General features: G+C 36.6%; 1 protein-coding gene across 2 annotated transcripts in view; it reads left to right on the top strand.

Annotated features, from left to right (window-relative positions):
• INTS7 (integrator complex subunit 7) overlaps positions 1–25,811 on the top strand; it is an 85,325-nt gene that overhangs the window by 2,475 nt on the left and 57,039 nt on the right. For both annotated transcript variants that reach the window (XM_077902190.1, XM_077902189.1), the window contains exons 2-4: positions 10,304–10,433; positions 13,152–13,298; positions 19,715–19,852. In XM_077902190.1, coding sequence (XP_077758316.1) covers positions 10,304–10,433; positions 13,152–13,298; positions 19,715–19,852 — 415 coding nt within the window. The remainder of the gene's footprint in view (positions 1–10,303; positions 10,434–13,151; positions 13,299–19,714; positions 19,853–25,811) is intronic.

Below are 25,811 nucleotides of genomic sequence, written 5' to 3' on the forward strand. Positions count from 1 at the left end.
AGGGGGCTGGAGAAAACTGGGTGTGGGGTTGGGGTTGGTTGGTTATTTTATATAGCATAGTCAGAGAAAGCCCTCACTGGTCAAATAGTGGAACAGCAAGTACGAAGGCTCTGAGGTTGGAACCTGTTTTGCATGCTGTTTCTGGAGCAGCGTGATAGCCATGGAGGATGAAAACATAACCAGAAGCTAGTTCATGTAGAGTAATACAAGCCATTGAAAAGACTGGCTTTAATTCTAAGTGAGTTGGAAAACTATGGGGGATTTTCAACAGACGGGTGGCATGTCTGACTTAATTTTAAGAAGGACCAGTTTGGCTGCTGTGGGAGGGCCAGAGATGGAAGTAGGGAAACTAGTGAGGAGGCAATCGTAACAGTCTAGAGGAAAAAAATAGTGGCTTGGGCCAGGGTGGTTTCAATGAAGGTGTGTGAAATGCTGAGATTCTGGACATATTTTGAAGGTAGAGCCAACAGGATTGGCAAGTGAATTTGAGAGACTTGATTCGCTAATGAATGATGAGAATGTGGAAATTAGAGGTCAGGAAAACCTAGAGGTTTTTGGTCCGATCTACTAGACGTGTGTATTGCCATTTATTGAGTGAATGAAAGTGTTACCAGTTTGGGACTGCTAAATTTGAAGTGTCTCTTAGTCATCCAGATGGAGGTGTTGAATAGGCGGTTAGGTGTATAGATGTGACGCTTGAACTCCGTTATAAAGAAACATCTGTGGCACTAGTGTCCTAAGATACACACTTGGGAAATGTCATTTATAAACTGTTGCACTTGGTTCTGAGCCTTTCAAGCAAGCATGGCAGCGAGCTATTTGTTTCTGATCTCTAGGAATAAATGGATTCTGTTTTGAAGCTGAGTCAGGTCTATTCCTTTGGGATGTAGTTAGCAATACAAGAAAATAATCATTTGATAGCCATTCATTCATCCAGCAGATATTTACAGATCACCTACATTGTGTTAGTCACTGTACTCAGACTTGGGGCTATGCTAGTGAACAGTACGGCTTTAAGAAGGAAACAGCTACATGAAATAGGGCCTCGTTGGTCAGGACAAGAAGTTTGGATTTTAGGCCAAGTGCATTGAGAAGACATTACAAGTTTTTAAACAGGACTGACCCGGTTTGGTTAACATTTTTAGAGATCACTCTAGCTGCTATGTAGCAGTCTTTCTGCCCCTTTTTTAGAGTTTTAAGCTGATAACCATGCTGAATTTCTGTGGAGACTAATCAAGTACAACTTATATTTTGTCTGACACATTTCTTAATATGGATAAGAATTAATGTAGCATTATAAAGGACATAGCTCACATAAATTACTGTAATCAGTATAACTTTCTCACTAATATAACTTCTGCATAGTCTGAACTGACCGAAGGTATCCCGATGATTTAGGAAAACCTATGCAAGATCTTCACCTTGAGTGAAAAGGAGAGTCTGCCTTAAATGATATCACTCAGCCTTTCTGATTCCTGTGAGGTTGCCCTTGAAAGGATGAAGTGAAAGAGCAACAGGGAAGGGAGTGGTTACCTTTCTTGCAGCTGGGCTATGGGAAGGGAAGAAATACAGGAGATGGAGTTGCTCCTTGAGATGTTGAACTTACTACTGCATGAAAAATTTGATGGGATTTTGAATGAAGAATTTAAATATGAAATTGAAGATAGATATAAATCAGGACAACTATTTATACTCCCTTATTCTCCCCTTAGAGGCTATCCCCTCACTTATATTCAAAACGTGAATTCTCAGACCATGAATTCAGAGACCACAGATTACTGTTACACAATCCATATTGGCACAGATGTAGTTAATGTCATGATAAACAAATAGGCTTTAAAAGTATCTCCATATTCCCTACAAAAAGAGAGGCCTCTGCAGCGAGATCTGTACAGGTGACTAATTCCATGCCATAGCTGATTGATTCAGAAGTGGACATATGACCCACACTGAGTCAATCAAATTCTCTCTCTCGAGAATCTGTACCACCAGACCATATTTAGTCTGACAAGAAGTGGACCTGTAAGGTCATGTGGAATTGAGAGTCTTAACATGTCAACTCTTGATTGGTGATCACTTGATTGGGTCATGAACTATTCCAAAAACCCAAGGCCTTTTTTCAATTCTTACTTAAATCTATAGACTCATTTTTATATATGGTTAAGAGCTACTGTCTTGTAACTTACAAAATGAGTTAAAAATTCCTAAAAATGAATGTTCATAAATTAGTTCATGATTCTAAATCAGTATTGTGTGCATGCTATTATTCAGTATTGCATACATTCCACCATGTACAGTTACAAACAATTTATTAAATTTGGGTGAAGGGTGTTTTATTGTCATCAGATGAGCTGACTATCATTTCAGTTTTTTCTATTCCTGCTTTTTAAATAGACTTTACTGAGACTTGCCGTTAGCGATTTATTAATCTATGGGTTGTTAGCTTACCTTATAATGTGTGGTGCATACTTGTGTTGGTTTTTTTTTTTGTTTTTGTTTTTTATTTTTGCTCTTACCCCTATTTTTAAAGAATACACTTTAAGATACATATGTGTGTTATGGCTCCATTTTGAATCATCCTGACTCCTTAGCTGAAGCAAACGTATATAACAAACTCCTAAAATGTGCTTGTAAGGTAATGTCTGTTAGCAGTGTTCTTTGTAGTGTGTGTTAGTCATGTTGGTGGTCACTTAGCATCTTGTGATCACTCCTCCTGTGCTTGAGGAACGACCCACACAATGAATCCTGCCTCACGAGAGTGGAAGCAAAAACTCACCTTCCTAGCTTCCCTTGCAAGAGCGCAGGATGTGAACTTGGCCCTACCAATCAGACAAACCTCCTCTGGGCTCTGAGATACAGGATTTAGCAATGCAAGAGGCATGGTTGGAGAGCATACTCAGTTCTGTACCCTGGCTGCGACAGTGGCTGCGGTGCTCCTAGGGGACAGGAGCAGCAGCAGTGGCTACAGGCTCCTGAATGTCAGCAGAGCTGATTGTAGCATCTGGTATTTCCTAGCAACAAGATCTCTCCTCATCTAATCAGTCTGGTAGTGTAGTATTAGGTGTTCTGAGATGCTTGGCCTTGAAACTGTTGGTTAGGTTTTTTTTTTTTTTTTTTTTTTAATTTTTATTTATTTATGATAGTCACACAGAGAGAGAGAGAGAGAGAGGCAGAGACACAGGCAGAGGGAGAAGCAGGCTCCATGCACCAGGAGCCCGACGTGGGATTCGATCCCGGGTCTCCAGGATCACGCCCTGGGCCAAAGGCAGGCGCTAAACCACTGCGCCACCCAGGGATCCCTGTTGGTTAGGTTTTTAAGAAACTCATGTTGTGGGATCTCTGGGTGGCGCAGCGGTTTGGTGCCTGCCTTTGGCCCAGGGTGTGATCCTGGAGACCCGGGATCAAATCCCACGTCGGGCTCCCGGTGTTGGAGCCTGCTTCTCCCTCTGCCTGTGTCTCTGCCTCTGTGTGTGTGTGTGTGACTATCATAAATAAATAAAAGATTAAAAAAAAAAAAAAAAAAGAAACTCATGTTGTGCCTCATCAGCCTGTTAGCTTGTGTTGCTTGGAGCTAAGAACTCTGGCTGATAGCATGCTACCTAGAAATGTGTGTTGTTTTGAAAACTTGAATACTGTAGGTAACAATCCCGAAGTTTACCATCATTTATATTGTTCTTCTTCAGTTCCCTAGAATTTGTCTTTTCTCAGAATCATACCACTCTAAAATCATAATTTAAATAGCCCTTTTAAAATCTTAAGCTCTGTTCTCTAGTTAGTTACTTGCTCAAGATGTATTTTAGCATAATAGGTTAGGACCATAGGCTCTGGAGCCAGATTGCCAGGATTTGAATCCCATGTCTGCCATTTATTAGCTGTTGTTCCTTAGGCAAGTTGAGTAACCAGCCTTTGCCTGTGTCATCTTTAAAAGGGGGATAATAATAGTACTTCTATGATTGTAGTGAGAGTTTAATTCATGTAAAGTGCTTAGCACAGAATAAGCACATAATACCATCACCATCATGGAGGCTAACTGCTATCTTGATCGTTCTTTCTTTTTTTTTTTTTTTTTAAGATTTTATTTATTTATTCATGAGGGACATAGAAGAGAGGCAGAGACATAGGCAGAGAGAGAGAAGAGAAGCAGGCTCCCTGCGGAGAGCCTAATGCAGGTGCTCCATTTTATTAGCTTCATTAACTTTCTTACCAATACGTTATTTTTTATTTTTTATAAAGATTTTATTTATTTATTTGAGAGAGCACAAGCAGGGCAAGGAGCAGAGGGAAAAGCAGACTCCCCACTGAGCAGTGAGGCTGACAAAGTCTGATCCCAGGATCATGACCTAGGCCATAAGCAGACACTTAACCACCTGAACCACCCAGGGGCCCCTTTACCAGCACTTTAAAATCTCATCCAAGATTCTCTTCTAGTTATGTGTGCCCAAAAGCAGCCAAAAATTGCTAGAGAAAGATAGTAAGCTATATGACCATTATCAGAAACGATATCAGACCCAAACGGGCCTTCAACACAGGCCTGCAATACTACTATAGTGTTTCTTTGGTCAAGACTCTCACCTTCTTAGTGATATTGCAGATCTTTAAAATTTTCAAAAGCAGACATTCTGGGTTTTATATGAAATCTCATTTCATTTTTAAAATTTGACAATGAGGGGCAGCTGGGTGCCTCAGTCGGTTAAATGTCTGCCTTTGGCTCAGGTCATGATCCCAGGGTCCTGATATTGAGTCTCACATCCTGTTCCTTGCTCAGAGGGGGAGCCTGCTTATCCCTTCCTCTGCCTCTCCACCCCTTCCTCGTGTGCACATGTGTGCTCCCTCTCTTGCTCTGTCTCAAATAAATAAAATTAAAAAAAAATAAAATTTGACAATGAATTCAAAACCTTAAAAAAATATTATCTATCAGATAAAATTTTTCTGAGGGTTAGATTCAGCAACTTAACTAGTTTTCTAACTCCAGTATAGGCAGGGCAGTTAAATAAGATGGAAGTGGTGGAGGATAGCTTGAGGATCTAAATTCCTACCTTCTCAAAGTAGCTAAACAGATACCTGGGCCCCAACCTCAGATTTGGTAGGTTTGGAGTAGAACTCTGGGACAGGTATTTTTGAAAAGTTTTACAAATGTTTCTGATGCTGAACCACTAGCCTCACAAAATGATCTGCACATGTTAAGTGCTAAATAAGTCTAGAATAATGAATTTCACTGCAGCCAAGTGAAGTTTGAATGAATAAGCAATTGACAGACAACCTGTTTTAGTTCTCCCAGTCTACCTGCATGTTGCAGCTGAATTAAGCACTGTTTAATTCCAGGCATGGAAAAGAAAGAGAGCTCTGTTTCTTTGGTGGGAGAATACAAAGAAAGGGGTAGAAACAGAAATCACATCCCTCCACCTTAATCTTGTTTTACACTAACATTCTCCCAATCATTGATTTTATGATCAGGGCATTCTTCCTTAGGTTGGTTGTAACTAGCAACAGAAGTAAAGTAAATAGTCCCTCTTGGAACAAGATCTGATTGTGCTGAGTACCTGTTTTCAGGTGCTTGGTTTATTCTGGAATTTAAATTGGCCCAGAGCAAGCAAGATGGGTACCATACTGCCCCAGCCTAGGATGATTGTTTCTTTGGTTTTTTTTTTGTTTTTTTTTTGTTTTTTTTTTTAGGATTATTGTTAAATCCTAAATCTTAATGCATTTCTCTCTTCACTTGAACCTTAGCTTGAGACTCTCAGAGCCAGCCTTCCTTATTTCCTTTCTCCTAAAGCTCTTACATCAGAAAATAAGAAATTTACTATTCTTTAAACTTACTTGTTCTGACTGGCCCTGTTACAAGGATGAGGGTCTATTTTATTTTAAGGAAGTAAAATTTGACAGTATTAGAGAAATCAAAACATTTCTCTGGCCAGATTCAAAATTATCGGTAGATTTTAAATCATATTTAAACAAATGGATGCTGTCTGTGGTTCTGTTTTTTAAGGGAAAGTAAAACATCGTATTCTATCCTCTACATGGGCTGCCTCCTACTTTACCTTTTCCATCCCAACCAAGATTAATTCATTACAAACAGAACTTTACTCCCTTTTGCGTCACTCAACTATTGGCAGAAAAAGGAGGGAAAAAGTCCAAGTTACTTGAATTGTCGGAACAGATTCCTGCAGCACACATAGATGAATACATTGGTTCCTTCTCTGTCCTCTCACCTTCATCCTCAGACTTGGCCCTTCATCTTCTCCCCTTCCCGTTTGTCCTTATGCCCCATATGTGTCCCTTGACCCCTTTGTCAAGTTAGGCCTTTAGAAAAGCTTTTAAGGGTATATGAACTACTGCCAGTTACCTAGAGCATTTCCATTGGCACTGTGTGTGGCTGGAAGATGACTCCAAGAGTTTTAGTGGCAGTTCTTCCATGTGTGGAGGTTGGAGGATAGGGAAAGAAGGGAGCAGGCAAAGAAGGGATATGTTCTAGATATCTCAATTACAAAATTGAAGTAATTTTGAATTAATTTTCCCATAGGAACTTTTATGATAAGTGGTTATTGGATTCTGGAACATGAGTGCTGATAGTGCTTTTTTTTTTTTTTTTTCCTATGAGGAAATATATTCCAAGTACCAGATAACCAAAATGAGTGCATTTATAGAACTCAAACCGTTAGTAAGTTGTAGAAGTTGCTTGTGCAGATTTACTTGTGGTTGGCTTTTCTTTATTTTTTTCAAAGATTTATTTATTTATGATAGAGAGAGAGAGAGAGTGGCAGAGACACAGGAGGAGGGAGAAGCAAGCTCCATGCTGGGAGCCCGATGTGGGACTCGATCCCGCGACCCCAGGATCGTGCCCTGGGCCAAAGGCAGGCGCTAAACCGCTGAGCCACCCAGGGATCCCCTGTGGTTGGCTTTTATATTGAAACATACTGACAATCAGTAGAGTCCTCAGACTGATACTTACTTTGTCATTTTTTAACAGTGAGCCGAGTTTATTGAACAGAGATATCCTAGGGTACTTATTCTTGTATAAATATAGATAAAATTAGCATTTTAGAAATGCTAAAATACCAATAGAAAATATTTGAAGGTGTTATTTTTAATACCATATCAAGATATTCATTTCTAAATGAGTATTTTTTAGGGATTGAACATTACCTTTTGGTTGTTTTTTTTTTTTAATCAGATTTATTGAGGTATAATTTATGTATAGTAATACTCACCAAATGGATGCAGTCATGAAATCGCTACCACAAGTCAAGACATAGAATATTTCCTTCACTCCAAAAACTAATGCTGTACTTTGTAATTTTCTCTCTCTAGCTCCTGACAACCAGGGATCTCTTCTCTGTCTCAAAGTTTTGCTTTTCTCAAATGTCTTATAAAATAGTCATACAGTATTATAGTATTTTGGGGGGTCTGACTTCTTTTACTTACCTAGTGATTTTGAGATTTATTCTTGTTGCATGAATTAGCAATTGTTTCCTTTTTATTGCTGAGTGATAATCCATTGTATGGATATACCACAATTTGTTTATTCATTCACCAGTTGGGGGACATTTTTTCCAGTTGGGGCTATTATGAATAACACTACTGTGAGCATTTGAATAGAGATCTTTGTTATGGACATATGTTCTCAATTCACTTAGATAAATATTTAGAAGTAGTATTGCTATACTTATATATAGTAAGTATATGATTATCTTTATAAACACAGCCAGACTGTTTACCGAAGAATGGTATAGATTTGCCTTCCTATCAGTAATATATGAGACTCACAGTTGCTCCATATCCTCATTAGCACTTGGTATTGTCAGTCTTAAAATTTTTTGCCATTCCATGGGACGCCTGGGTGACTCATTAGTGGAGCGTCTGCCTTTGGCTCAGGTAATGATCCCAGGGTTCTGGGATTGAGTGCCGCATGCCTGTGTCTCTGTCTGTCTCTGCCTCTCTGTGTGTCATGAATAAATAAATAAAATCTTTAAAAGAAATTTTTTTTTGCTATTTTAGTATCTATGTAGTGATGTCTTCGTGTGGTTTTTAATTGACATTTCCTTGATGGCCAACAGTACTGAACATCTGTTAACTTGCATGAATTTGCCATTGATATTTCTTCTTTAATGAAATTTCTCTTCAAATCTGGCCCATTAAAAAAATCAGGTTGTCATCTTATTGAGACATAAGGAGATGTTGTCCGTGGAGCCAACCCTATGGGGTAGAGGCTGGAGGTGCTGCTGATGAATTCACCCAAAGTAGAACAAAAGAGATAGTCGTTTATTGAATACACTGCAAGAGAGCAGCATGGCAGGACAGCAAAGGAGACTGAGGAGGTGGGGTAGGGTATGGGGGGTATTGAGGAGGCATGGGAACTATGGGATTTTCCTTTTTGGTACCTGTGCCTGGTCGTTAAGTAGCCCTTTGGTCAGCTAGGGCTTATGGATATTTTGAGATGGGTTACCTAATGGACCTGTGTGCAGCTCAGTGGTCGCTGTGGGCCCTTTTACCTTACTCAGTTTCCATTGCTCAAGCCTGTGGCTTAAAAGTGGCCTCCACATTGTCCAGATATTTTCTTCTGGTGTCTGACTTGTTTTTTCTTTCTCTTAACAGTATCTTTGAAAATGCAGAAGTTTTTAATGTTGATGGAGTTTATTTTATCCCTTTTTTATTTTATGATTTGTGCTGTTTGTGTTTTTTTTTCCTAAGAATACTTAACCCAAGCTCATAAAGATTCCTCTGTATTTTCTTTCTTTTTTTTTTTTTAAGACTTTATTTATTTATTCATGAAAGACAGAGAGAGAGAGAGAGAGGGAAAGAGGCAGAAACACAGGCAGAGAGAGAAGCAGGCTCCATGCAGGGAGCCCGATGTGGTACTTGATCCCAGGACTCCAGGATCACACCCTGAGCCAAAGGCAGGTGCCAAACCGCCGAGCCTCCCAGGGATCCCCTGTATTTTCTTTATATACTTTCTAATTTTAGCTTTTATGTTTAGGTCTGTGGTTCCTTTTGAGTTAAATTTTTGTGTATAGTGCAAATAAGGATCGAGGTTTTATTTATTTATTTTTGTTTATTGATTTCCACTTGTTCCAGAATAACTTGTTAAGAGTATCCTTTCCCCATCCAGTTATCTTAGCCCATTTTTTAGGTCATTGACTTGAGACCTTTCTTCTTCTTTTTTTTTTTAAAGATTTATTTATTTATTTATTCATGATAGACACAGAAAGAGAGAGAGAGAGAGAGAGGCAGAGACACAGGCAGAGGGAGAAGCAGGCTCCATGCCAGGAGCCCAACGCGGGACTTGATCCCGGGACTCCAGGATCGCGCGCGTCCTGGGCCAAGGGCAGGTGCCAAACCGCTGAGCCACCCAGGGATCCCCGAGACCTTTCTTCTTTCTAATATAAAGCATTTGATGTTGGGGTGCCTGGGTGGCTCAGTGGTTGAGCATCTGCCTTCAGCTCAGAGCGTGATTCTGGGATCCTGGGATCAAGTCCCGCATTGGACTCCCCATGGGGAGCCTGGTTCTCCTTTAGCCTATGTCTCTGCCTTTCTCTCTGTCTCTCATGAATAAATAAATAAAATCTTTTTTTAAAAAAAGCATTTGATGTTATAAATGTTTCTTAGAGAACTACATTGGCTGTATCTCACAGATTGTGTTTTCATTTTCATTCAGTTCAAGAGATTTTTCTAATTTTCTTTTCACCTGTGGCTTGTTTATAAGTCGTTTAATTTCCAAATATCTGGGAATTTTCTAGATATTTTTCTCTTAACAGTTTCTTTTTTTTTTCTTAAGATTTTATTTATTTATTCATGAGAGACACAGAGAGAGGCAGAGACACAGGCAGAAGGAAAAGCAGGCTCCTCACAGGGAGCCTGATGTGGGACTTGATCCCTGGAGTGGGATCATGCTCTGAGGCAAAGGCAAACGCTCAACTGCTGAGCCACCCAGGCGTCCCTCTCTTAGCAGTTTCTAATTTAATTCCATTATGGTCAGAGAACATAACAAAGTATGGTTTTAGTTCTTTTAAATTTGCTGAGATTTATTTTATAGTCCTAAATATTCTTTAAGATACTCAACCTTTGAAAAAGACTTGTCTCCTTTTCATTATTTTATATTAAAGTGGGAGCTTACCAAATTACTATTTTATAGGCTCTTTTTATTTTTAAAAAGATCATAAGGTATGGTGGTACCTTACCTAATTGTGAATGAATGTTATTTTACTGCAGAAATAATTTTACTGTGTAGTGCTGTGTTGGTATTTGCTATTTTTGCCTTGTAGCTACAGGTTTGTAAGCTGTTCTTTCATTTCCATGCCTTTCATAGGTCTAAGATCTGGCAAACTTGGTGAACAGTGTGAAGCAGTCGTTCGCTTTCCCAGACTCTTTCAGAAATATCCATTCCCTATTCTCATCAATTCTGCATTCCTAAAGTTAGCAGATGTTTTCAGAGTTGGGTAAGTCTTTGTAAATCCTCAGTGTCCTAAAGTACTTTGTTCAGATTTCTTTCTTTAATGTTGTGGTCTTTATTGTTTTTGCCTTTTGGGACTTAACACATGGTTAGTGGCCATTTTAGTGGATGTACATGGCAGTTTACAACACTTTTGTTATGAAATGTAATGGCATTTTAAGCAGAAATGAACTTACAAGTCAGAGAGTATGTATTTCTTTGGGGAACAGGATAAATCAAATTAAGGCAATCTTTATATATGTATATTATTGCTATTTTGGAAGTATCTGTGGTTTGCACAGATTGTTTTTGAAAAGTTCCTGATTTAATAACTTACAACAGAAGATTACATGTTACTGGGAAGTGTCTGAAACATGGAAGCCCTGGATAAATACCTTTTGGGGTTTTTTCCTCCCTGCTAGTCCCTCTCCTGCATGCACTTGTGTGTTTATACACACAGAGTCAGACTTGAGGGAGAAGAAATGTGTAGCATTAGCTTGAGAGAAGAGGAAGACCATCTGGCCTCCTGGTCTTGGTCACAATATGATTGAGGAGATTTAATTCATCCCTAGGGCTTCTCTTCCTATCACTGCCATTTTGGTGTCTTGCAGCAGGGCTGCAGGCATTGCCAACTGCTTATGCTTAGTAATCTTAAGTGTAGGCTTCACACTACCAAACACCATATGAATCCTACATGTAGCTCCTGTTTTCTCTAAATACATCAGTAGAGCAGTGTCTCCAAACTTTAGATCTTGAAAGCTCTCACCTGAATTTCTCTGATCTTGAGTATGTTATCTCAGCTCCATATCCCTTCTTGGTACTTGAGTCTTAGTTCCTTTATGTTATCCTTTCCCTGATACATGCTTAGAGTTCCTGGCTTTGGCTTTCACATTTCTCATACGTGTCTGAGGATATCAGATAATATCCAGGTAATGATACGATGGGACCTCTTGGAAAGGATTGAATCTGGAATTAGTTCCATCCACTATAGAAGGAGAGAGAGACAGAACTGTAAATGCTGAGTTATGAGAAGTCTAATATCCCATACAACAGACATGAGTTTTTTATTTCCTTTGAAATGAATTACAAATTGTTTGCCAAGCAGTTCTATCAGTTCACACTTTCACCAAGATTGCATACCTCATGACCACAACCTAGTCAGCACTGTTAGTTTTATTACTTCTGATTTGTTAGTTATAAAATGGTAATTCATTGCTGTTTTAACTAGCATTTTATAAATAACTTGTGTGGTTGAATATTTTGCCATATAAACTCATTTCCTTTACTGCATATCTTGCTTGTTTGCTTTCTTAATTTTTGTTTTATATATAATCCTGCTCTTTGATGAAAATCCTTAAACATATTAAATTTTTGTGAGTAATGTCAGTATTCTTTGATTAGAAGAAGACATGAAGGGGAAATGGAGACATTTATTTTACACATCTGCAGTAATATAAATAACTAACATTTACTGACCTCTTTCTATACATCAGTTGCTATTCTCATTTGTACATGTTTTCATTTGTGGTAAGTACTGTAGGTCAGCACTATATAATTGAGGAAATGAAATAGAACAGAGAAGTTAAGTTGAACTTGTCCACAGTGATAAAGTATAGTTAATGAGAGACAAAGCCAACATCCCAGTCTTGGCAGTTGGTTTCCAAAAGCTATGATATATTACCTATCTGACAGTTTGAACATTTGTGTTTATTGTACATAATACGTTTGAGACATACCTGGATAAACAGTATGCACGGCATGAGAAAATTATTTTTAGGGAGAACATCAAACATTTGAAAAGGATTCCTTATGTTTTGTTTTGTTTTGGCATTCCAGGTATAATAACAAATGCAAAAGCAAAAACTTGAGAATCCCTCTTCCAGTGTAGTGAAGCAATCAAATATACCAACCATGCCCACAGTTGTGTCATCTGCAAATCAGGGCAGATTTTCTTCCTTTTTGGTCTGTGTGCCTTTTATTTCCTTTTCTTACTACTGCACTAGCTTGAGGTTCCAGCCCTATATTGTATAAGAATAATGAGTGCTGGCATATTTGCCTTTTCCCCAGAATTCTGAGGAAAGCATTCAGTATTCCAGCAACTTAAATATAATGTTAGTTCTTGGCTTTTGGTCTATATTCCTTATCAAGTTAAAGAAGTTTTCTTCTATTCCCTAGTTTGATTAGTTTTATCATGGTTGGGTTACTGAATTTTTTCCTTGCTTTTTCTGCATTGATTGATATGATCATGTAACTGATTAGCCTGTTAATATTATAAATTTGCAATTAAGCATTGCTTAATTTTTCTTTAATTTTTTTTTTTAATTTTTATTTATTTATGATAGTCACAGAGAGAGAGAGAGAGAGGCAGAGACACAGGCAGAGGGAGAAGCAGGCTCCATGCACCGGGAGCCTGATGTGGGATTCGATCCTGGGTCTCCAGGATCGCGCCCTGGGCCAAAGGCAGGCGCCAAACCGCTGCGCCACCCAGGGATCCCAAGCATTGCTTAATTTTTCAATATTAAACCAGCCTGGTATTCCTAGATAAAAAACAACAACAGCAAAAATCAAAGTGTAGGCTTCAGCCTTTTTAATGAGGCAAGTAATAAGATTGAAAAACATTGTCCTGTTGCTAAAATTTAATATCATTAGTGTGGCTTTGGTTCTTAATTAAATATTACTTTCCTAAAGTCTAATTTTAATTTGCTTTATCTCTGGTTCTTCATAGAAACAATTTCCTGAGGCTGTGTGTTCTTAAAGTTACTCAACAAAGCGAGAAGCATTTGGAGAAGATTCTAAATGTGGATGAATTTGTGAAGAGAATTTTCTCTGTGATTCATAGTAATGATCCTGTTGCAAGAGCCATCACACTCCGGTATACTCTGTTGCTATCATGAATCACCACAAGATTGTTTGAATTGCAATTATATAATCAAAAAAAGGCAATATGTTTCCTTTTTTCAGTGTGAATGTTAAGGATTTGTTTTTACAGCCAAGATCCCAGGCAGAAATAGGGTAACTATCCCTATGTGTACATGCTTTTCTGTTACCACCTATGGTACTGTTCTGGTTGTGAATTACTGCTTAACTTGTGTTTGAAAGATTCCTTCTCATAGGTTGGTTTTCTGATCAGATAACTGGGGTCTGAGTCTAGCTTAGCCTCAGCTCATTTTGAACTCTTACCTTCCTGACCTTGTTCTGTTTCATGTCAGTTTTTGTATTCACCCTTGGTTATGTGCTCATTTTTATATGTAATAATTTTTATTGGAACTCCTTGGAGAGGGGATCCCTGGGTGGCGCAGCGGTTTGGCGCCTGCCTTTGGCCCAGGGCGCGGTCCTGGAGACCCGGGATCGAATCCCACGTCGGGCTCCCGGTGCATGGAGCCTGCTTCTCCCTCTGCCTGTGTCTCTGCCTCTCTCTCTCTCTCACTGTGTGCCTATCATAAATAAATAAAAGTTTAAAAAAAAAAAAAAAAAGGAACTCCTTGGAGAATGCCAGATAGAACCACTGTAGTTTCATCAGCCTTTTCTTTTCTTTCTTGGCATCTAAAAAAAAAAATTTCTTTTTAAAGATTTTATTTGAGAGAGGGATTGGCAGGGGCTGAGGGGAGCAGAAGTGGAGGGAGAGAGAGAATCTCAAGCAGGCTCTACTCAACCGACTGAGTCACCAAGTGCCACGCCCCCCAGTTTTGTTTTGTTTTTTTAATTTTGTCAGAATTTCGTATTGTAAGCCTTATATCCAGCTTGAATATATTCCCTTCTTAGGTCTACTGTCTATGGAATGTATGTGCAATTTTTAGACTTTTGGAATTCACTTTTCCTAAATTATAGGGCTCATATCTGACTTATTTTTGTTCAGGAATGAGCCCTCTTTTAAACCATGAAGTCTAGGATGTCACTTCTCTAAGTTTTAATATCTGGAGGAATAGATACTGTTAACAACGATTATTTTTGGTAGAGGTAATTGGGCTATAGATTATAAGAGACTTTTCTGAGTAGTTTTGCAATGTCTGAATTATTTTCCACAAGCATGAGTTATTTTTTTTTATCATAAGATAATTTTTAAAAAATAATAGAATTTAACTGGTGAAATGATTTTATAACTGATTTAGAACTACTTTGAATATTTTGAGAAGAAATAGATTACTATTTGAATATTCCATTAATTTTGCATGCTTGTTCTTTCCAAATGTGGCTTTGCCACAATTCTTCATTGAAGAACTGTTGCTATCAATAAAGCCAGAGATTTCTAGAAAACTTCCAGAAAGATTTATTTTATTTTATTTATCTTATTTATTTATTTATTATTTAGAAAGATCACTTTAAAGGAAAAACATCAAAATAAAATCTTAAAAAAAAAAAGGGACACCTCGGTGGCTCAGTGGTTGAGCGTCTGCCTTTGGCTCAGGGCATGATCCCAGGTTCTGGGATCAAGTCCCATATCAGGCTCCCTGTGAAGACCTGCTTCTCCCTCTGTCTGTGTCTCTGCCTTTCTCTCTCTTGTGTTTCTTGTGAATAAATAAATAAAATCTTTAATAAATAAAGGAAAAAATCAGTTTGAAATTATATTTTTTGACATTAACACTTAATGCAAAAAACATTAAAAGAAATTTGAGTTCAGGTGCCTGGGTGGCTAAGTTGGTTAGGCATCTGACTTCAGCTTAGGTCATGATCTCAGGGTCCTGTGATCCATCCCCAAATTGGGCTCTCTGCTCAGCAGGCAGTCTGCTTATTTTCCCTTTACCTCATCCCCCAGCTTGTACCCTATCTCTATCTCTCTGATAAAGAAATAAAGTCTTTAAAAATATATATATAAGCTAAGAATGTTAAGAAGTCCAGTTGCCATTTAAAACACAGTATAGGGGTGCCTCGCTGACTCAGTCCAGGGAGCATGCTATTCTTGATCTTGAGGTTGTAAGTTCAAGCCCCATGTTGGTGTAGAGATTACTTAAAAATAAAATCTTAGAAATAAGTGAATAATGAATGAATGAATACATAAAATGTAGTACATTAATAAGATCCTTATATAGGCAAGGCTTTATATGATTTTGCCAAATAAAAACATTCTTGGAGTAGTTACTTTAAGAAGAGGAAAAAGCTTGAAGATCAGGAATAAGAGGTAATCAGATCATTTTGTAAAGTTTGCAGAATTATAAAATAAATATCAAATACCAAAAAAAAAGGTATATTTATAACAACACAAAACAAAAATTCTAGAATCAACACAATATGAGAGTATCAAACCTTTCTCACAAAAATAGAACATTTTTGAATTGCCTTAAAATTTTTTTTCATGAATGCCTGGGTGCTTCAGTAAGTTAAGCATCTGCATTTGGCTCAGATCATGTTCCCAGAGTCCTGGGATCAAGCCCCCACATCAGGCTCCCTGTTTAGTGGAGAGTCTGTTCTCCCTCCCCTCCTCACGCTTTTTCTCAAATAAATAAAATCTTTAAAAAATTTTTTTCCATTATTTCATAGTATTTTCATGATACAAGAAATGACTTAAAGTATTTTTTAAATTTAGTGTATTATTTAATATTGCATTATAAAGTAAAAATATGATCTTTTAAAGTATAAAAACTAATTTTGCCATTAAAAAAGTAATAAGCACCGTGTCATTTACTACCTTAATTATGTAAGAAAAAGTGTGATTTGTCAATAAAAATTTTTAAATCACACATTTAACTTGGAGCTAAATATATTAAAATGCAGTTTCCTTTTTTTTAATAACATTATAAATTTTAACACTAGAGCAGAAATTTTTTTCTAATGCATTTCATAGTAAATTACAATTGTGCACTTCCCGCTGGACACTTTAGCATATATATCATTTGCTAGAGTTCAGTTTGTTTACAGGGTTATCTGGTTCTTTTTGTTTTAAGATTTATGGATTTATTTATTTGAGAAAGAGAGAATGCGCACAAGCACACACATGCACAAGAGGGTAGGGATGGAGGGAGAGAATCTCAGGCAGGCTCCCCATGTAGCACAGAGCCCAGTGCCTGGCTGGATCCCATCACGCATGAGATCATGACCTGAACCTAAACCAGGAGTCAGGCACTCCACCGATGGAGCTACCCGGATGCTCCAGAGTTACCTGATTCTTTAGTGTCAGTTAATTGAGTACTGACAGGTGATTCAAATTACTCCAACCACTATCAAGATTTGGAACTTCAGAATATTCCCTTATGCTCCTTTCTATTCAGTTCCTTTATCTACCTCCCCAGAGGCCACTGCTCTTCTGATTTTTTCCCCATTATATCAAATTTCTGTAAATTTTCAAACTTCGTATAAGTGAGCTTATACAATGGGTATCCTTTTGTGTCTTTTTGAGATGAATCCATTTTATATGTTAGAAATTTGCTCTTTTTATTGCTGAGTACTTTTCCATTGTGTGACTGTGAGTTTATCTGTTCTCTTACTGATGAATACCTATGCTGTTTCCAGTTTCGGGCTATTATAAATAAAGCTGCTGTGAACCTTCTGGTACAAGACTTGTGAACACGCTTCCCTTTCTGACAAATATATACCTAGGAGTGAAATTGCTGAATCATAGGGTAGGCATATATTTAATTTTATAGGAAACTGCCAGTCCTTTTTCCAAAGTGGTTTTAACCATTTTATATTCTGACCAATAGTGGTGAGCTCTGGTTGCTTCATACTTTTGCCAATCTTTGGTGTCGTCGTCAGTCTTCATTTTAGCCATTCTGGTGGGATATATAGTGGTTTTGATTTGCATTTCCTTGATGGTGATGATCACTTTCTCATGTACCTTTTGATGACAGTTCTATCTCTTTCTGAGAAGATCCATTCAAATTGCCCGTTTTCTTTCATTAAATTGTTTAGATTTTATTGTTACTTATTTTTTATTACAAAATTGTAGGATTTCTTGATATATTCTGAATACTAATCCTTTGTCAGATATATGCTTTTTAAATCATATTTTAAAATAGACAGAAATTTCTTTCAGGGCCTGAAAGCCATGAACAAAATTACTACCATTTTTATGCTCTTCGTTAGGTTATATCTCAACATTATTGTTTCTTATATTTTCTGTTTCAAACTAAAATAATGTATGCCTCAGAATAAAGATAGTTCCCAACTAGGGTAAGTGTTGTGAGTGTGTTATCTGATAGCCACTAACCACCATACATGTGCTTTTAGTTTATACTATGAGGTCTTCAAAATAATCTTTTAAAAGGGAAAAATACTGTAAGTGCTTTTGTAATTAAAAAAAAAAAAGATGTCAACTCTTTGAAATACCATTTGAGAAGCAATGACCTGCTCAACTGAAGAAAAGTTTGGCTGTATGTGTAGGGAGGACTATTGTGGTCCCAACTCACATTCTGATAAGTTGACATTTCATAAATCACTTTCTGTGATGTAAAACAAAAAAGTGATACCTGCTCTAATGGATTCACTTATTTCCTATATGGTAAAATGCAACATGTGCAAAAAAGAAAAAATTGTTGATCACCATAGAAATGTAAAGAACTTGGCTATTAAAATCCGTCTTTGAAAAGATATGAAACATGTAAGTGATTATAAATTCGTTCCTTCCATCGTGGAATACTTGGCTATAGTACTTTTTTTTATAAAGAAAAAGATGTGATACAAAAAGGATCTCAGTGTCTTAGAGCAACATGATTTTTCACTGAGGAGCATTATAGCGCGATGAAAAACGAGTCTGTTAAAGAGAAAAAGTTTACAAAGGAAAGATGGGGCTGATAAATGCTAGATCAAGTACATTAAGTACTCTGAGTACCCATTGAATAGAAAGTTTGTTGTGTTTTTAGGAAGATAGATTCAAGTGGAAACTCTGATCTCAAGGAACTTGCTTTCTGGAAAAATGTATAAGGTTAAATACGAAAGAAAACAGAAAGTGATGTCTCTCAAATGCTCAGGAGTTTATAGAGTCAGGACGATTTAAACATAAGGGAAAGGACAAGAAGAGATGATACTTTAAAGATGTTTTCTTTTTTTTACCCGTTACTTTAGACTTGTCAATTAAAACAAATGGAAGAAGAAAAAGCTGGGAGGTATTCATAGTCTCTGAAATGTAGTGCTACAAATAATTTATAATATTACCAGAAATATTCTCAGAAAGTAGTGACTAATGAGATTATGCTTTTTGCGCCCTTTTATATTTAAGTACTAACAAACATCAAAAATGTTGATATTAGGGCATCCCGGGTGGCTCAGCGGTTTAGTGCCACCTTCTGTCCAGGGCCTGATCCTGGAGACCCGGGATCGAGTCCCACGTCAGGCTCCTTGCATAGAGCCTGCTTCTCCCTCTGCCTGTCTCTGCCGCTCTTTCTCCCTCTGTGTGTGTGTCTCATGAATAAAATAAAAATCTTTAAAAAAAAAAAAAAAGGTTTAAAAAAATGTTATTAGCCTAACCTAATCTTTTCTTATATGAAATAATATCTTACAAGCTGTTTATTTCTTTTGAAAAATAACGTAATTTCAAAACCTTATTTTCAAATTGAATACAAATTACATTTTTAATCCATTTTAAAATTTTTTTTTGTATAAACTCTAATACTTATGTCCTATCAAATCTCCATAAGATAGGTGGTAACATGTCAAGTTGGAAGGTTACTTAGGACGACTTTGAGAAAACCTGTCACTGTAGGAATTCTATTTGGTCTATCACAGTGTTTTGTAGCCCTCAAAAATCCATGCCTTTTTGCTGAAACATCTTTTAAGCTTTATCTTGTGTAGTTTGTGTTACAAACAATAGATTTTTTCCCTTTTCCAAATTTATAATTTATTATAAAGTAGACTGTGTTTTCCCAGATGCTTCCTCGTCCTTGCAGATTCTGAGATGAGCACTGTTACCTCTACCTCTGTTCTCTTGATGTTAAAGACCAATTTAAAAATCATGGTATCCATATTCACTGAAGTCTTTTTTTTACTTTGTGGATTTGCATAATAGCAAAAATGTTGTTTTGCCAAAACAGACTTAACATTGGAAAATTGATATTTTGATGCTTTAATAATTCAGAAGTTTCTGGGCTCTATTTGGTACCTGGGAGGTACTTCAGGATGATAATTTAGAATTTTGCTTATGTTAGATAAGCCATGTTAATTTTTCTGACATATCAGAGTGTAGAAAAGTGTTTAGAATTTGAGTCACTGCTTGATTCCTAAAGTTGATGCTTTACTAACCTGAGATTTAAAGGATTGCCTACAGATTTTAATTGTGTGATCTAGCTTTGCCTTGCTTCTTCCTCTCTTGATTTTTAGCTTATTGTATTTCTGTTCTTCTTGGGGTCTCTGTCTCTGTAGGATGTTGGGAAGTCTGGCATCAATAATTCCTGAGAGGAAGAATGCTCATCATAGTATTCGTCAGAGTCTGGACTCACATGATAATGTAGAAGTCGAAGCTGCCGTTTTTGCTGCTGCAAACTTCTCTGCACAGTCAAAGTAAGCATTGGCTAAAGAAAAGGTTTTGAAGGAATAAATAATCAATATACATAAACACTAAATGAAAAATGTAAGTGGTAAGGTGTATTTTCCAGGAGGATTTACATCATGTTGGGGGAAAAAAACTTCAATACATAATACAGAACGGTTAAGTACATATGTTGGCATTAACTGCACATGAAATAAGAATTTCCAGAAGGACAGATTTGCACAGATTAGTTAGGGAGGGCTTCATTGGGAAGCAGTTTTGTCCACTTAGGCATCCCCCTCTAAACATACATGGTTCTAATGCTAAATTGCTGCTTTCTGACCTGCTCCGTTTCCGACCTGGGCCGGTTCACCCCTCCTTAGGCAACCTGGTGGTCCCCCGCTCCCGGGAGGTCACCATATTGATGCCGAACTTAGTGCGGACACCCGATCGGCATAGCGCACTGCAGCCCAGAACTCCTGGGCTCAAGCGATCCTCCTGCCTCAGCCTCCCGAGTAGCTGGGACTACAGGCGCGCGCCACCGCGCCCGGCTTAAATTGCTGCTTTCTTACTGTCTTCCCAAGGTTAGCTTTTTTGGCATTAGAACTATGTACAAAAAAAAAAAAAAAAAAAAAAAAAAAACTATGTACAGTTTGACAAAGATAGTAATTTGAGTTGAAACCAGTTTTAACCTATTTGGGATGTCATATCCTATATTATTATCTTATAAAACAATTTTTTTTTTGGATGCAATGCTGACCATGATTATGTTACTATATCTAAAAATACAAATTATCTTCTTTACTAACTGATATCAAAAATAGCATTGCTTTCTGGAGGCATTTTGGTAATATGCATTTGCTTTAAACATGTTCATCCTTTTATCCCCTTTAAGTGGACCTGAAAATCAACCTCTGAGAACTTATCCTGTAAGTCAGCAATGTGTACTGATACTTATTTGCAAGGATGCTAGTTGTAATGTTACAGAAACAACAACAAAATTTAGTAGCAACCTAACTTCCAACCACAATGAAATATTATCTCAGCTCTTAACAAATATATTTTAGAAGTATATTTGGAGAACAGGTTATATCATAATTTATGTGATATTATAGAGTATATTTTTTAAGAGGTATTTGTATTGATAAAATAGAAAAAAGACAAAGGGTATATATCAAAATACTGTCTCTGGGTGATAAGATGGTATCTTATTTTCCTTTTTTATTAAATTTCTCTATATACTGTCAGGAGCAACTTTGGGCTTTATAACCAGATGGATAGCATTATTTTTAAAAGTAAAAAAATGGCATTTCCATTAAAAATTTCTGCTAAATTTGCATAAAACATGGACCAGTCACCAACTTTCTGCTAAATTTGCATAAAACATGGACTAGTCACCAACTTTCTCCAGATTTTAATTATAATCTACTGTAGTAAATTTTCATTTCCTGTAATGCCAAAAAATACTTTTCTAAATTTCGTTTCTAAATTTAGATGATACATTTGTAATTTAGTGATTATGTTTAACGAAAACCATTTTTGGTTCAAGTTTTCTCGTGTTACTATCAAGCTAATTTTATTAGCTCTGGAATTTCTGATCTGTTTTGGATAAGGTTTAGACTAAGTAACATAGAAACATTCTTCATTTATAGTATTGATGACCAGTAAACAATTTTTTTTAAGATTTTATTTATTCATTCATGAGAGACACACACAGAGAGAGAGGCAGAGACATAGGCAGAGGGAGAAGCAGGATCCCAGGTCCCTGGGATCATGCTCTGAGCAGAAGGCAGACGCTGAACCACTGAGCACCCAGGCGTCCCACCAAACACTTAAATTAAAAGTTTATGTAGAAGCAGTTTATAACATAATAGGCTTCCGATCGCTTCTCAGCCTTTTGGCTAATAAGATCAAGTGTAACATAACAGGCTTCTGTGATATAATTTGTGATATTTAAAAATACCAAATTAGTGCAATAGGAAAGGCTGAAGAGCCTATCAAATGTATCAGAGTGTAAAATTAACTAATTGTATAATGAAGTCTATATTTTTTTTTTGAACTGTATCTTTTTGAGATTAGCATTTACCTTTTCTTCTAAAATGATGATGACCTGGCTTGAGATCAAATACCTCAACCAATGCTAGTGAGTTTTTGTCTTAGTATCTCTATTTATCAATTTTGTATCTTAAATTAGAGCAACTGGCCAAATAAGACCTTAAGAATATTAGTAATACTGTTCTCCCTCTGTCTATTATCATAACCACATCTCAACTGTTTTTAAAAAGATTAAGATTTTATATATTTAAAGAGCTAGTCCCCTGGGTGACAAAGTAGGAGTTGGAAACCCAAATACATTCAGAAATTGGGGAAACATTATTAGTGTGAGAGGTGCCCTCTAGCGGCCACTCTGCTGAACTAGATAGTGCACTCACATCTAAAAGCTAGGCCTTGGTCCCAGCTGATCCGGACAGTACAGGAATGAATGTATACCCAGTGTTGTCAGAGCTGACTTTTTTGTCGGCGGAGGGGGCGGTATACATGGAAGCTGGAAAATCTGATTATTCTCTTTACAGTCTTTTTTTTTTAAGATTTTTATTTATTTTTTTGACAGAATGAGAGCACAAGCAGGGGGAGCTGTAGACAGAGAGGGAGAAGTGGACTCCCCACTAAGCAGGGATCCCAACAAGGGACTCAGTCCCAGGACCCTGGGATCATAACCTGAGCCAAAGGCAGATGTTTAACCCACTGAGTCACCCAGGCATCCTTCTTTATAGTCTTATTACCATATGGGACTCTATTAACATACATTCTTAATGTTGACTTTAAGAATTTTTAAAAGTATTACTAGACAAAAAAAAAAAAAAGAAAAGTGCAGACTTTTAATTTGCAATTTATTGGCACTAAAGGCCCATAACAGATTTAAAATTTTGAGCTGTATTAAAGTTACCTAAGTTACTGGAGAAATGCTTATTAACTATCTACCTCCTCCAGATAGTAGTCTCAGTGCCCAGGAGTATAGAGGTGGAGAAGATAAAGGCCCTATTGTTGTGTAAACACAAAATAGTTTCAGATGTGGGTTAATGTTATGTAAAAATAAAAACAATTTTGTGATAGAAATAATACAGTTTCATCACTGTGATAATGACCTGAGTGAGTTGCTTTAAGTAGAGTGATCAGGGAGGCCTCTCTGATGAGGTAACATTTGAGCTGAAACTGAATGATTAAAGAGGCAGCAAGTTAGAAGAACATTCTAAGAAAGAATAACAAGTGTAAGAGCCATCTCAAATGTGAATGAGTTGTCTATATATACCTGATACACCTCTTATTACCTGAAAGACATTTGTAACTTAACTTTTTCTTGTCAAATGTGAAACTGGTATCTTTGAACAATAGTTTTCAAACTATTTGGTATCTTTACACTTCCAAGCATTATTGAGATCCTCACAGAGCTTTTTTGTTTTCATGGACTATATCAATTGATACTTAAAATATTAAAAATTTAAATAGCTACATTTAAAAAAATACTTGTTCATTTTTAAAATAGCAATTCTCTAAATATGTTAATGTAAAAATACTTCTATGAAAATAATTGTTTTCCAAAACAAAAAAGCAGTTTTGTGAGATGAGTAGCATTGTTTTACACTTTTGCAAATCTTTTTCATGTCTGGCTGGATTCTTATGTCTGTTTATGTATTCAACATTTCTGTTGCAATATCTTATGATAAGGTATATGAAATAAATCCAGCCTCACACAGATACATAGTTGGAAAAGAGAAGAATATTCATAAAGACTTTATAAGTAATTATGGATATTTTTCTTTGATGTTATACCAAAAGTAGATAGGTGGTGGTTTCTTACAAGCTAATTGCAGTGTGGACTCTAAAAATGCTATCACTGAACTTGTACTACATTACATTGAAATCTACTAGAATCTCTTACCCATGTATGGTTTTATAATTTATGTATTGGTCTTCTTGAAAATATTGGTTCACTGTGTTATGCAGGTCTTCTAGATGATGACCCATTTTATTGTATTAAAGGATCACATTTGTTACTTGCCACCAGTCTCAGGAAATTCTTTAAATATTAAGCTGTCAAGCTCATGGTGATAGATACAAGTTTTCTGAAATTCTGATTTTTGTTTAGATTGTTTCTCAGATTGACAAAAAATTTTCCCAGTTATGTTTATCAGGTTGACAGAAAATTTTCCCAGTTGTGTTCCATGAATCGACAAGGTGACTTTATTCATTTTTTTGAGAAAATGTCTGCCAAATAGCCAAGTGTGAATAACCACGAAGTTTCATGAAAAAATGACTAATTCATCTCATAACTCAGATAATCACATGGTACTTTTCCTGAAGACAATCACTGTGTACTTTATGTGTGGCTTCTATTTTGTCAGAGAATATTAAAAGAACACTTGCTCATGGGTTAAAATTAAAGTTAGTAATCTTTATTGTTCTATCAAGGACATTTTTAAGTGTTTATCTGACTTTGTTCCTTCCCTCCTTTTTCATGGGAGCCCACAGTGGTGAAGAATACAGTGACTGCTAGTATGGTTTGGTGACACTGCCTTGATTCTTGCTAAGGCGCCAGCATTTTACTCATTGCTTTGGTACCAGTAGTGAAGAGAGTATCGATGTTTTGGGAAAACCATAAGATTTTTTAAAAACGTTAAATTGCTTTGAAAATTCAGCACAAATATTGTTTATTGCTTAGAATTCACATAAAAGATGATGTTCTATGATTAGGTGGTGCTGATACAAGCAAAAGAGTCATCTAGCCATGTCTGTAGATTTTCCATTTGTAAGGCAGAAGTAAAATTCTGCAGTTGAGCTAGTAACTCAGCCTTCGCATTTGCATCTAAATCTTTTATTTGATAAGTTACTCTAATGTTGAAAAGTAGCAGTGCCTTGATTTCTGACTTATCATCCAGGCATTCAGCATTGTCAGCTACACGTCTCTTAGCTGTTATGTGCGCTTCTCCAGCCTGTGCATTACGATAACTTACCCTGTTGTTATTTCTAGTTTAAAAATCAATAGTTTGCTTTTAAAGAGCACACTTAAAATACTCAGTCTTTTCTTTTTTTTTAATTCTAAATAATTAGTCTCAAAATGAAACCTCAAGTTAAATGGTACCATAATACTTTTTGAAATGTTTTATTTCATAAAGTACAATAAGTTAAATTATTAACATTTAAAAAAATAGGATAACGAGTCATTTTTTTAAATTTATAGTTTTGCTTTTCTTTAGAATAGATTCCTTCCTTGAATTAGTTAGAAAACTTTCTGATATTTCAGTTTTATCTTTTTCAGCATCTTTAGACCTACATGATGCAGCCGTGGGTTGAGAAAATGAGTCTTCTAACCTCGTCAAGCCAGTGATTCATTTTTAACTATAAAAAAATACTTTGCAAATAAACTTTTATTTTATTTTGGAATAAAATATTGTTCAATTCTAAAACAAACAATTTTAGAAAAATCTTCCAAAACTTTATCACAAAGCATGGCAATGTGTACTTCCTGATATGTTTCTCTATAAGCATAAGGAAAACTTAAGGATTTCAAAATAATGATGTATTGGGTGATAATGAGGTTATAGAGTGGGACGCCTGTGTGGCTCAGGGATGAGCATCTGCCTTCGGCTCAGGTCGTGATCCTGGGGTCTGGGATCAAGTCCCACATCAGGCTCCCTGTGAGGAGCCTGCTTCTCTCTCTTCCTGTGTCTCTGCCTCTCTCTCTGTCTCTGTGTCTCTCTTGAATAAATAAATCAATAAATCTTTTAAAAAATGAGGTTATAGAGATAATAAAAGATATAGTCAAATATAATAAAAGCAGAGGAGAAGAATTGAGAACTGAGTTAATCTCAGAAAACATTATACACCAAACCTAAACCTATTACCTTAGAAAACTCTAGGAAACAAAAGAATGCACAATTCCACATTCTGTTAGCTGTCAAGAGATGATGTCATGTAGCCTCTAGAAAACTT

This window comes from Canis aureus, chromosome 6, assembly GCF_053574225.1.
Source record: "Canis aureus isolate CA01 chromosome 6, VMU_Caureus_v.1.0, whole genome shotgun sequence".
In the NCBI taxonomy this organism is placed as follows: domain Eukaryota; kingdom Metazoa; phylum Chordata; class Mammalia; order Carnivora; family Canidae; genus Canis; species Canis aureus.